General features: G+C 47.2%; 2 protein-coding genes across 3 annotated transcripts in view; one reads left to right on the top strand and one right to left on the bottom strand.

The window, feature by feature from the left end:
• The window catches only part of CCHR12.PART0H7orf26 (chromosome chr12.part0 C7orf26 homolog), a 1,310,154-nt gene that overhangs the window by 1,070,625 nt on the left and 226,225 nt on the right, over positions 1 to 13,304 (bottom strand). The window lies entirely within an intron of this gene.
• The window catches only part of LOC122816764 (cytochrome b5), a 487,681-nt gene that overhangs the window by 273,411 nt on the left and 200,966 nt on the right, over positions 1 to 13,304 (top strand). The window contains exon 3 of the mRNA XM_044089781.1: positions 4,516 to 4,545. Within this exon, the coding sequence (XP_043945716.1) occupies positions 4,516 to 4,545 (30 nt within the window). The remainder of the gene's footprint in view (positions 1 to 4,515; positions 4,546 to 13,304) is intronic.

The raw sequence follows: 13,304 nt of genomic DNA, 5'->3' as shown, positions 1-13,304 counted from the left end.
TGCCTAAGGCTATTACCTTTTGTTATTTCAGCCACAATAAAACCATTCCAAGCAAGGTCAAGGCACATTTTACCAGGGCCTTTGCTGCATTTCTGTTTTTTTTTTAAATGGTTGGACTCGAAGTATTTCAGAAGCAGGAACTTGGTCCTCTGTACATAGTTTTACAAAGCACTACAAGCTAGACTCTAAGTCAGGCTTTGGTAGAAACATTTTCCAGGGGATCTTGGGGCCCTACTTCTTCCACCTCCCAGTTGTTCTAAGGTACTCTAATCTACTGGTTCAAGGCTCCAGAGAGCACTCCTGCAATACCAGGCTACAACTCTTACCACACTTTTCAGCCACCAAACCAAGACCGAAACACTAAAGGTGGAGGAGTGTCCATATTCACCAAGGATATTCACACCTCCAGGCTAGTTGCCCAACACAGTGCATCTGAAATTCTCCAGGTGCAACTAGCACTAGGTAAGACTGCAATCCAAATTGTAGCTTGCTACAGATCCCCCACCATGCCCCAAGGTTCTCACTACACCTTTCTAAACATACTGGAAAATATTAAGATACAACCAAACACCCTAATACTGGGTGATTTCAACTACCCTGCCATTAACTGGGAAAACTACTCGGGTACCAACACCTTTTCCCAACGGTTCTTGGAATTCATAAATTCCAATGCCCTGGATCAACTAATCCATTGTCCCACCATGGGCTCCAATATCCTAGACCTGGTCATTACCAACATGGGAGATAGATGCTCCACAACAGTGGTCACCCCCTCATTGGTCAGGTCTGACCATAAGCAAATCACTCTTGACATCCACATCCCACCCCCAGCCCCCCCAGTAAGGAAACCTCCGTAAAAAACTTCTCCAAAGCCAACTTCATGCTACTCAAGTCAGAAGTGACAAACTTCATGGCACCCAATTTAGACTGGGTCTGAAAGTTCGACTGATGAATCCTGCACTAAGGCACTGTACGAGCACATCCACTCGTGCCATCCCAGATAGAACCAAGATGCTCTCCTCCAAAAAAAGGAAGCCAATCCTGGTGGTTCCCTGCCATAAACAAACTATACAACAGAAGGAAGAAACTCTTGCAGAAAAGAGGAAAATCCCAGGATGCAAAAAACTCCCTTACCAGCCTCAGTAAGAAGCTGAGATCCCTCATAAAATCCTCAAAAACTAGTCACGAACATAAAACTGCCAAACATTCCAAAGACAACCACAAGGCATTCTATAGTTATGTCAAGAATCTAAATGGCAATGCTCAGATCTGCTCTGAGCTACAACAGAATGGCATTAAATATACTGATCCCAAGGATATTGCCAATCCTGGCAGATCGATTTAGTGCCAACTTCACCCCCCTCTCACCCCCTAAAAGGCCCATCTCAATACTAAAAGATTGCCAAATTCCATTATTCATGGCCACACGGGTAGAAACCGCACTCTCCAAAGCTAAGAATATAGCATCCATGGGACCAGATGACACCCCAGGCTGTGTACTATATGAGCTACAAAATGAACTGGCACCTCATAGCCTCACCTAAGGCTTGTGCCCACTGAGTGGCACACAGCTACAGTTATCCCACTCCACAAGGGGGGAATCCGCCTTGGATCCCAGGAACTACCGTCCCATCAGTCTGACGATCCTGATCTGTAAGGGCATGGAACGCATTGTCATGGAACTTATAAACAAAGACATTGGCAACCTTCAGATACTGGACCCCACCCAGTTTGGGTTCATGAAGGGCCGATCTTGTCTCCTGAACCTGATTGACTTCTTCGAATCAGTCTCCAGAGCTGTGGACTGGGGTAAGGCAGTCCACACAGCCTATCTGGATCTCGCCAAGGCCTTCGACACCATCCCCCACTCTGGAATCATAGATAAACTTACTAAGCTGGGCATAAATCCCTATGTCACTCGATGGGTTGCCAACTGGTTTACTGACAGAACCCAGACTGTAAAAGTAGCAGACTCCAATTCCAGCTCCAGACAAGTGACAAGTGGAGTACCTCAGGGTTCAGTCCTGGGACCGCTCTTGTTTGGCATCTACTTCTCTGAAGTACAGGCCCAACACTAAGGAACTCGGTCTAACAAAGTTCGCAGATGACTGCAAACTGGGAGCTATTATTGAATCCCCAAATGATGTGGATATTCTACAAAAGAGCGTTACAGAAACAGATACTTAGTGCCAGAGCCATGGGCTCAAGCTTAATGCCAAGAAATGTATAGTTATCCCCTTTGGGAAAAAACATGTACCCATGAATTACCACATAGATGTGTGATGAGAGACATAGGGACACACAGGTGGACAGAGGTCTCACCTTCGATAGCCACATCGTCACAACAGTCAGGAAATCCTTCTATGTGGCACACACTAAGGGCTTTTCATCCAGAAAAAAGGAGATCATTGTCCCACTGTACTCATCCCTCATTAGACGCATTGTAGTGTATAACGCCCCGTTTGGTATGTACCTCATAAGACATCTGCAACTGCTGGAAAGGCCGCAGAAATACCTCACTAAAAGAATCACAGGCCTAAAGCAGATGCCATATGCTGACCGTCTAAAAAAAACCTCCAGCTATACTCTGTGGCATATCGTCTACTCAGAGGCGATCTCTGCTTAACATACAAGGCTGTGTCAAACGCTGAGCTGTTGGACGTGGTCCACTTGAAGAAATCCCAATCCCTCAGAGCCACACGCTCCAGGGATCTAAACCTTGTCATCACAATGAACAAAACATGCTGGAGGGATAGGTTCCTGACCCAGAGACTCTCCATACTCTGGAATAGACTGCCCATACATGTCAAGCAGAGTGCCTCCTTGGCCCTTTTCAAAAGGAACCTTGATGATTGGATGGGAGATAGGACATTCACCCTGGGGATCATGTCAGTCGCCCTGCTAGACAGGGGTCCAGGGAAGTAAATATTGTGGGAAGAAATATCCAGGGAATTGTTATGGCTAGGCTTGTATAGGCCCTAGGGCCGATAGCCTAGTACCAGCCTATGAACTCATATAGCTTAGGCTACTGCAGCAGTGATCATTATTAAGAATATAGTACAGTTGTCCAAGTAAACTTAACCATAACAGTAGATGTTTGAATGATCACTGCTACAGTAGCTGTTCCATCCCTCCATCACCTTTGTTTTTTATGTGTTTTTTTATACCATGGTGTGGACATTTATTTTTTTGGTGTTCTTTGCAATATCTTTGCAAGGGCTCAACCTCCCTGTGTCAGTTGGTATGAAAGCTCTGAAGGACTTGGCACCCAAACCTGTCTTTTAAGTCAACTCAGTTCGAGCTGACTAGTGGTTTAAGAGTGTGGAAAGTGTCCTGAAGGTTTGGAAGCTGGCTAGTTCTTCTGTCCTATGCAGGATGTAAATCATATAGCTAAAGCTGCTGCAGCAATGATCGTGAACATTTACTGTTATGGTAAGTTTACTTACACAACTGTACTTTCCTTGAGTGAGCACAAACAGATAAGACAGGTAATGTCAAGTATATCAGCACCGTGGATCAGTTGTCTGTGCCGTTTGTATCAAAGAAGGAGAGAAAACCAGCTTTCTAGTAGAGATTTTCTAAGTGTTAGACACATTGCATTGTGTTTTGTTACTGTCATCTTAAAAAGAGACCATCAGACTCCACAGCACTAAGGGTACAGCAGTCACTGTGAATATTTCTGAGTGGGGTGAGTGCATAAGCTGTTCTGAATAAACCTACATGGAGCATCACTCCACAACTTCTCCAAACATTATGTACTAGACATTGCTGCTAGGGCTAGGTTTGCAACCATCTTTCTTGAGGGCTTGTTGCAGCCCACCCTTAATGAAATATCTGCCTCTCAATCTCCAAAACTGTGGGAATCTTCCCAGTAATGAGTACTGCAGCTGCGATGCATACAAATAGCATAGTGCAGTTGTGGAGGAGCTTGCCATTGTAGATGTACAATAAAGTCACTTGCAGTGTTACTTTGTTTCCATCCTCGCATCTTGTTTTTGTGAGCATCCTGGCCAGGAGTGTGGGTTTCTATATCCCTTTGCAACTAGCTCTTCCCCCTTCTACCCACTGATCTCAGTGCTGCTCAGGTCTGAATAGCCTTAGGGAACCCCATTTCTCTGGGTTTTTGATTTAAGGAGTATAAATATGCCTCTGTTTAGCCAGCATTCTTACTATGTGTCTAACAGGGTTGATTCTTGCAATCTTCCTGGGAAAAAAATGTCTAAAATGCTGTGGGCACACATCAGCATGCTACATAAAGCATCTTTATATCTGCATGCCTCACATCCTGGAAGAGGAACAGCACTGAACTCTGGAAGTTGGGTTTTACATCTAGCCTTCTGTAGCTGAAGTCCTAGTAGTAATGACTACTGTACCTATGATCTACTCGAGAATGTAGTGTTATGGTAAGTTCCTACACATTGAAAACAATGTTAATACATTGAGATCAGTACACTGTATGCCGTTACATTTTTCAGGTGTTGATTTTTAATATTTTCATTTCTTCTTTCTTTCCAGGATGATCATGCAAAGCTTCAAAGACCTTCAGTAAGTGTTTTACTGCACTTTTTTTCTTTATCATACCATTGTACAGAGTTATATTAAAGCTGTTCAATTAATGTGGGCTAGGCTTGTAAATGCCCTCGGGCAGATAGCCTAGTATGAACCTATTTGTTTCACTAGAACACTCGTAAAACAGTATATCTGAAGTAGTTTACTTAATTTGATCTTCATCCTGTGGGTATCGGATCCATATCAGATCCGAGCCGGCAACTTCACAAGCATCTGCTCCAAGCTCCACCCCTTACCCATAATACACCACCACTACCTTCCAATCCTGAGATCTCGTTTGCCGCCGCTATCCAACGCATCGTGATTCTTGAGCTCCAAGTTGTGAGTAGGTCTTTTCAAAGTGATTAGTGTTTTTTTTGTGTGTGTGTGTGTGTGTGTGTGTGTGTGTGTGTGTGTGTGTGTGTGTGTGTGTGTGTGTGCTTGATAATATAGGTATCTTCTCTTCCTCCCCTTCACTGGGCGCTGAGTTTAGGGTTTGTTTTAGCTGTTAGGTCGTTTGTAGTAGTTAGTCTTCCCCTCCCCCCTCAGCCTTCTGTGTGCCTGTCTGAGTGGGTGGTGAGTGGAGTGTGTTTCTTGAAAGTTTGCTCTTGTGGTTTAGTGAGATATGTCTGATCTCCCTAAACAAGTTTTCAAAAGGTGCACTGAGTGTGGCCGCAAATTGTCACCTGTGTTTGAGTGCAGCCCATTTAGCCACCGACTGCGGTATTTGCATGGGTTTTAACTCGTGCGCCCTTAAGGATCGGAGGGCCAAATTCGTTATGAAGGGTCTGGTCCCTTCTACGGAGGCGGCTGCCTCCTTTTCTGCTTCGGTCACAGCTGTTGCTGTGACCGCCTCTCCTTCTACTCCTGTTCTTCCTTCTTCACCCTCCCAGGCTGGGACTCATCCTCCTGCCTCTAAGCCTATGGAAGCAGAGCATAGAAAAGGCAGAGAGAAGGAGAGAGGGCACAGACCTGAGAAGAGAAAGAGATCCCTGGACCTTTCGTCTCCGACCGGACCTCCTACAAAAATTCAGGCTAGGCACCGTGACTCCCCTCGGCTCCGATCTCCTAGATTTTTCTCCAGAGCCGGAGGAGCTCAGACCACCCTCTATAGCCTCAGTTCTTTGACCTGCCAGGTTGGAGTCCATGGCTTTGCTGTGGTCAAGCCGCAGTCTCTCTGAAGTTGATATGGATAAAATGTTGCAGAGATTTATTCGCACACAAATTCAGATGGGAGTCTTGCCGGCCCCCTCTCCCTCTGGAGGGGGGAGTTCACTTCCCTTCTTTCCACCTATTTCTCCTTCTTCGATCCAACCCCTGGTTTTGGAGTACATGGATCTGAGAGTGCCCCTAGTCAGGGGGTCAGTGCCGACAGTACCTGTCTCCTCGACACCAGCAACTGCCTGGAACGCGTCTCATCTGATTAGTTCGGATCCGACTGGCTGTTGGAGCTGGAGCCTGCGTGTCGGATCCGTGGGGATGGAGCTGTTTCCATCGGCTCTTACCTTGTCGAGTCATAGCCGCCTCCTTGGAGAGCCATCTACTTTGGGCCTTGCTCCGATTCCCTTGTCGGATCCGGGGAGTGCAGTTGCCTTAATGATGTCCCAGGAAGCTTGTTCTCCCTCGACGGTCGACGTTGTGGTAAGGGTTCTCTCCAATGGATTTAGGCCCCTGACTATATCTTCGGACTCCGCCTCGACTCCTGCTTTGTGTGTGAATTCCATCATTTTACCACAGGGACAGCCCATGCTCGAGGAGCCCCAGGCGGTTACCTCTGAGGAACAACAAGCGAGTTTCCCCAGAAAGCCTTACTGGAGAGGTTCCTCACAAGCATACATGCAAGAGGAAACACTTGGACTCCTCCCTGGAGTCCCTCACTGAGGACACTGATTTGGATGATGGGGAAGGTTCCCCCAGATAACCTCCCTATGATGTCTCCTTTGAAGACATCATGGAAATCTTGTGCCAGCGGGGAGTTGATCTGCCACAAAACCTTCCTTGGATGAATCTGTGTTCCTGGAGGCTTTCGGCACAGGCCCGTCTACTTCCTGGGTGTCCCCTCCCGTGGATCATTTAGTGGACTTGGTCACCTCGTGGGCTTGAAAGGAGCCGGACACTGTGGAACCAATCCCTAAACGCCTGGATAAAATATTGAGTCCCCCATCAGACAGACCGGCTTGGAATAAAGGGTCCCCTGTAGACGCTATGGTGGTAGCAGTCGCCACCAAAAAAGGAACTAGCCCAGGAGAGTTCCTTGGTCCATCCTCCTGATTGTGAGACTAGGATGATGGATCACCTAAAGAAGTGGGTTTATGCATCAGCAGCCTTTATCAGGAGCTGAACTATCTGACCAACGTTACTAGACTTCAGTGAGACCTGGTTAAGGAACTGGCTGAATCTCCCCCAAAGTCCATGTCGCAGGAGAACAGGGCTATGTTCTCCACTACAGCGGTTTCAAACACATCTATGTGACTTCTCTCACATGCAACAGAAGGAGCAGCTAGGGCGACTGGGTCTGGCGTGTCCATGAGGCGTAACGCCTGGCTCGGATTATGTCAATTCACAGAACCCTTCAAGGCATCTTTTGCGAATGCTCCGTATGACTGCTCTTCCCTCTTCGGTAAGACCGTCCAAGACACCTTGGTCCAGAGTGAAAAAGATGGGAAGACACTGTCTGCCGTCGGAATCCACTTCTCAAACCCACAAAGATCCTTTTCTCAGAATCAGCAAGAGCAAAAGAAGATGTGGTTCAGGAAGTCTCAGTATTCCCGGGATACTCAGGGCTCTTATTTCCCTAGAGGCAGAGGGGGATAGGATAGACGCCGCCCCAGAGGCAGAGGGGGGTCAGAGGAATTTTGGGTCTCGAGAACCATTCTCGGACAGGCCCATGCAGCAACCCTGAGGGGTTGCCCGACTGCTCTGCTCTGGAGGCAGTCGGGAGTCACCTGTTGTTGCACCTGGTGGCATGGGAATCGTATCATCAGACCGTTGGGTGCTTCAGATAATTTCCAGAGGCTATTCAATCCGGTTTGTGGTACCTCCTATACCTTACAAACACTTCCAGACGTACTACCCACGCAAAGGGAGGCAACAGCACTATAGATTTCCAAGCTGCTAAAGAAACGAGCCATTGAACCCATCCCCCCAGATCAGTCCCAATCGGGCATCTACTCCAGGTTCTTTTGGGTGCCAAAAAAGCCGGGGGACTTGTGGCCCATTCTGGACCTGTCTACTCTGAACCTGTCAGTTGCCAAAGAGAAGTTCCGGATGGTCACTTTACAATGCATCATGCCGTACCTGCAAGAGAGCGACTGGACGTGCTCGTTCGACCGCCAGGATGCTTACTATCACATAAAGATGCACAGAAGCTCCAGGATGTTTCTCTGCTTCTGGCTAGGAGCCAGTCATTTTCAGTTTCGAGCCCTACCCTTTGGTCTCATCACAGCCCCCAGGGTGTTCACCAAAGTGATGGCAGTAGTAGCTGCTCACCTGAGGCTTCAGGGGATTCAGGTTTACCATTACCTGGTCGATTGGCTCCTTACTGCTCCCACCAAGCGTCTACTTTGTCGGACCAGAGATTATTTCGTAGAGCTTGCACACTATCTAGGGATTACAATCAACACAGCCAAATATCTTCTGAATCCTGTCCAGGTGATAGAATACATTGGGGCACAGATAAACACGCTACTGACAAAAGTTTTCTTGACCTGGGAGAGAGTTCGAAACTTAAGGATGCATGTCACCTTCATTTACCGATTTCACCTTCCCTCAGCAGAGTCAGTCTTAAAGGCTCTAGGTTCTATGGCAGCGACAATAACACTCCTACCATGTGCTCGATTACATATGCGAGTACTACAGTGGACTCTAGTGGCACAATGGTCCTTCTTGGATCTTCTGTTGTCGCACCCAATACACCTCAGCCGAGTCTACAGGTCGTCCCTTCTTTGGTGGATGCAGTCTTCAGAAATCTTGGAGGGACGACCTATTGTTCCAGCCCCTGCCCAAGCCACAGTGACCACAGATGCCTCCCAACTAGGGTGGGGGGACATTGTTCGGGAAGGACAGTCCAAGGCACTTGGTCCCTGATCAAGACTGGTTTGCATATAAACGTTCTAGAGATGAGGGCGGTCCTTTTAGCGTTGCAGGTCCTTCATGCCTTTCTACCTCTGGGAATCATTGCAATCCAGTCAGACAACATGTCAGTGATCTGGTATATCACAAACAGGGAGGGACCAGATCTTACCCCCTTTGTCGCAAAGCCATGAGACTTTGGGAATGGGTGATCTCCACCGGTTGTTTTCTGGCAGCAAGCATATTCCGGGACAGTCCAACATTCTAGCAGACAAACTAAGCCGTATTATTCTGATGCCTGACGAGTGGTCTCTGAATCTTTCAGTAGCGGAGCAGATCTTTCTAGAGTGGGGTCGGCCTTGCTGAGATCTCTTCTCATCTCCTTCCAACTCGAAGTGCAGTGAGTTCTTCGCTCTGAATCCCCCGCCGGGGGAGTCCCCCAGAGACACACTAGTCTATGCTTGGTCTCCCGGTCTTCTTTATACTTATCCTCCTGTACCCCTTATTTCAAAGTTTCTACAGAAAGCTTGTCGACTGGGGAGCAAAGCGATCCTCATTGACCCGTTTTGGCCTCGCAAGGTATGGTTTCCCTTCCTTTGGTCTCATCTTCGGGCTCCTCCTTGGATCTTGCATCCCATTTAGGATCTCATTTTGCACCCCCTCGAGGGTCCTTCATCCGAACCTGGACTGTCTGAAGCTCACAGCTTGACTGCTCCAGTTCTCTTAATTGCTAGGACTCCCAGTTTGTCTTCTTCGGTGAGGTCTATTTTGGTGGCAGCTCATAAGTCCTCCACCAGGAAGATTTATCGCAGCAAATGGAAGCGTTTTTCCTTTTGGGCTTCTCAAAGGAGTTTAGATCCGTTCACGGCTCCCGATGTTCATCGTGTTACCCTGCTGCAGTCATCACACTTGGGTTATCGTGTCATCAGGCGGTCCCGCAGTCGGCCTGAATTCCAAAGTCTTGGTCCGGCATTGGTTGCTGTTGCTTCTTCCCTGACTTCAGTGCGCCAGGAGTATACAAGAGGCATCCGACACCATTTTCTTCAGTCTTTCTTGCCACGTGGTGCCCGAAGCAGAAGCAGTTTGCAAGTGCTGGTCGGCCGACACCTGAGATTTTCGAATCGAATTTCAGTCCGAAGTCTTCAAAGCTAAGTACCCCGTTGGGGAACCTTTTCTTGCCTCGGGTCCGATGTCAGAAAAGGTTAACAGTTGCATTTCTTGTGGGAAGCAAATACCTCATAAGGACTTTCATTCTTATTGTATACCTTGCCTAGGCCCAGACCACGACGTCACTGGTTGTCGGTTTTGTGCTAGGTTCAATAAGCAAACTATAAAGCGATGCTTTGATTTTGCACTATACTACTTCAGTAGGAAATTTAATTACACTATGCCATCGGAACAACCGACTACCGGCGTGCATAAAAAACACAAAGATAAAGACAGGCAGCCTAGATCCAAGCCAGACTCCGAGGCCTCGGCTGGGCTGGTGACCGGTTCTCCGTTTTTCAGTGAGGTGCCTACGCAGCCCCTGACGACCGCAGAATTGGAACCCCAGACCGCTTTGGATTCTCAAGCAGAGAGTTCTAGGCCAACGCAGCCATTTTCTTTAGGCCCTACCGACAACATTGCAGAAGTAGAAGCCGGTGCTGCGGAAACGCCTTCGGTTTCAGAAGGTGTCTTCAGACCGACTACTCTCACCACTTTAGACTCCTCTAAAACCAAAAAAGACTGCACATCATTCTCCAGTTCAAGGCCCCATGCCTAAGAAACAGATGCTTAAAATGGCTGAAGATTTGATTTCTTTAATCAGGGGTTCCCAACCCCCCCCCCCCAGACAAAAGGCCTAGACAAGAGGAGGATTATGCCTCCTCTGATCAAGTGTCTATTTCCTCAGGCTCCTCTGAGGAACAGGATTACTCCTTTCCCCCTTATGAAGATTCTGATGCTGAAGATTCCATTCCCTCAACTTCTCCCCCTGAAGACTATTCCTTTGGGGAAACATTACATACCACGAGGGAACATTTCCACTGGGAAGGTCAGGACTACTCCGACTCAAAGAAAAGGCACAGAGAGTTTCTTTTACTCCCCCAGCACAGACCGAGAGTTTCTTTTACTCCCCCAGCACAGAACACTTGCTATCCCTCCAGTTTTAGACATTGTGGGGTGATGTTTACGTAGAATCTAGTCTAAATCCATATTCTCTGCCTCCTGCTCCAGCCAAACCAGATAGATATTACAGAGTGCCTGACTCACACAAATTCCTTTACAAAAGCCCTGTTGCTGACCCAGAGACAATCTCCCAGGGTCCCAAAGGGGCTAAGGCTTCTATGGCTAAAAATCCTGTACCCTCTGAAAGGGACTCCAGAGCACTAGATAGGTGGGGGGAGAAGGTTTACACCTCAGCTACTCTAGCTATGAGAGCACTAAATTGTCAATTTCACATGCTGAAATACCAGCAATTCCTAATGTCTCAAATCAAACAAAAGATGAGCACGCACCCTCAACAGTCTGAATTCAAAGAAATGTAGGAACTGTTGCATGCAGCTGAACAGGTGGGCAAACATACTTTACAATGTGGATTTGATTCCTTGGAAGCTTCCTGTAGAGCAGCTGTTACTGGGTCTGTTATACATAGGCATGCTTGGTTAAAGGAACAAACTCTGCCTGATCATGTTAAAGCAAAGTTACTAGATGCACCCTTACAGCAGGATGTCTTATTTGGGGTTAAAGCAGAAGAGGTTTTAAAGAAAATGGAGGATAAGGCAAAATCTATGCAGACGGTCAAAGATTTCTTACAGGTACAACCCCCACGCTTCAGCAGAAATTGGCCAGCAAAAAACTGGTCCTTTCCAGCTTCTGACAGACCACAGGGGGGTTAATACAAATGCCCAAGGGGCAGAGGACAAGCACAGATCCCTTACAAACCTCGCCAATGGGGCACTGCAACACAGAAGGGAGGAGAAGACAGGTCCCAAACTACTAGAAGACAAACACAATGACTTAAACCTCAAACTGCCAAGCAAAAATCTCTTGGCAGCTCCCTTGGGAGGAAAATTAGCATTTTTTATAGACAACTGGTGCATCGTCACAAAGGACAAATGGGTCCTAGACATTATCTCACAAGGATACAGATTCCATTTCCACACCTTGCCAAGGATAAAAGGAATGACAAACTTGCCACAAAATCAATGGGCAGATGCACAAAACAAATTACAGCTCTCATGGACATGAGAGCCATTCAACTGGTACCTACAAAGGAGCAAGGCCAAGGATTTTACTCCAGGCTCTTTCTAGTCCTTGGGCTTCATGGCATCTTGCATACTACTAATACCATTTGCAAAACTGCATATGAGGAAATTACAATGGTACCTGAAAAGCGTATGGACTCAACACAGCCACAGCTTGGAAACAATGATACCTCTCATTCCCTGCCTTCAACAGGAGTTTCTATGGTGGTCACAGGCATGTCACCTCAACAAGGGTCAGCCTTTCACCTTATCCCCAGCCAGGCATACTATGACAACAGATGCATCGGACTATGCCTGGGGGGCACACATTGCAGGACGGTGCGTTCAAGGCATATGGACTGCAGGTCAAAGGAAGCTGCACATCAAAAAGAAATGCTAGCTGTACAGAATGCTCTGACAGCCTTCAAGGACCTGTTACATCCAGGACAGCCTATAATAAGGACAGACAACACCACAGTAATGTGGTACATAAACAAGGGGGTACACACTCCTACCCTCTATGCAGGCAAGCAATGACCTTGTGGAACATAGCACTGGCTTACCAAGTTCAATTACAAGCTCAATTCCTGCCGGGAAAAAAGAACACATTGGCAGACGACCTAAGCAGAAACATCATGGATCCCCACGAGTGGAAACTGGATCCACAAGTATTTGCAATGATAACTCAAAATGGGCCCAGACATAGACCTGTTTGCCCCCCAAAACCATCAGCTTTCAAAATTTTGCACAAGGACATTTCACCATCAAGCTTGGAAAGTGGGCGCTCTCATTCAGTTGGAAAATGCTGACAGTGTATGCCTTTCCTCCATTGCCCCTTCTCACAATGGTGCTGCTGAAAGTCAGGATGGAGAGACCTCGAATGATACTCATTGCCCCGGACTGGCCACGCCAGCACTGGTACCCACTACTAAGGAACATGGCCCAGGGCCCACTATGGATTTTACCATAAATTCCTCATCTACTCACACAGCAAGGCAGTCAGATTCTACACAGCCACCTCAAAACCTTAAATTTGGCTGCATGGCACATCACCTAAGCAACCAGCCAGCCCCTCTTTCAGAAGCTGTTATGGATGTCATTCTGGAGGCCAGGAGGCCCAGCACCAAGAAAAGCCTACTCAGACAGATGGAAAAGATTTTGTGCCTGGAACCAAGTTAAAGGCCAAAATACCAATAAGGCAAAATACCCTTCAGCGGACATGCCTCAGATTCTACAACATTTAACTGAGATGTTGAACAGTGGACTTTCATTTTCCTCCATTAAAATTTATGCCTCAGCCATTTCTGCAGAATACAACACTGATCCACCCTTATTTTCACACCCACTTTTAAGACAGTATCTCAGAGGAGCAAAAATATTAGGCTCCCAGGAAACAACCAATACCAGCCTGGGATCTTAATTTTGTTCTAGAAAAACTTACGCTGCCAACTTGAACTT

This window comes from Protopterus annectens, chromosome 12.part0 (genome assembly GCF_019279795.1).
Source record: "Protopterus annectens isolate FY-2018-M chromosome 12.part0, PAN1.0, whole genome shotgun sequence".
Classification (NCBI taxonomy): Eukaryota; Metazoa; Chordata; order Ceratodontiformes; family Protopteridae; genus Protopterus; species Protopterus annectens.
The sequence above is the reverse complement of the archived record's forward strand: the minus strand, read 5'-3'. Positions and strand labels throughout refer to the sequence as shown.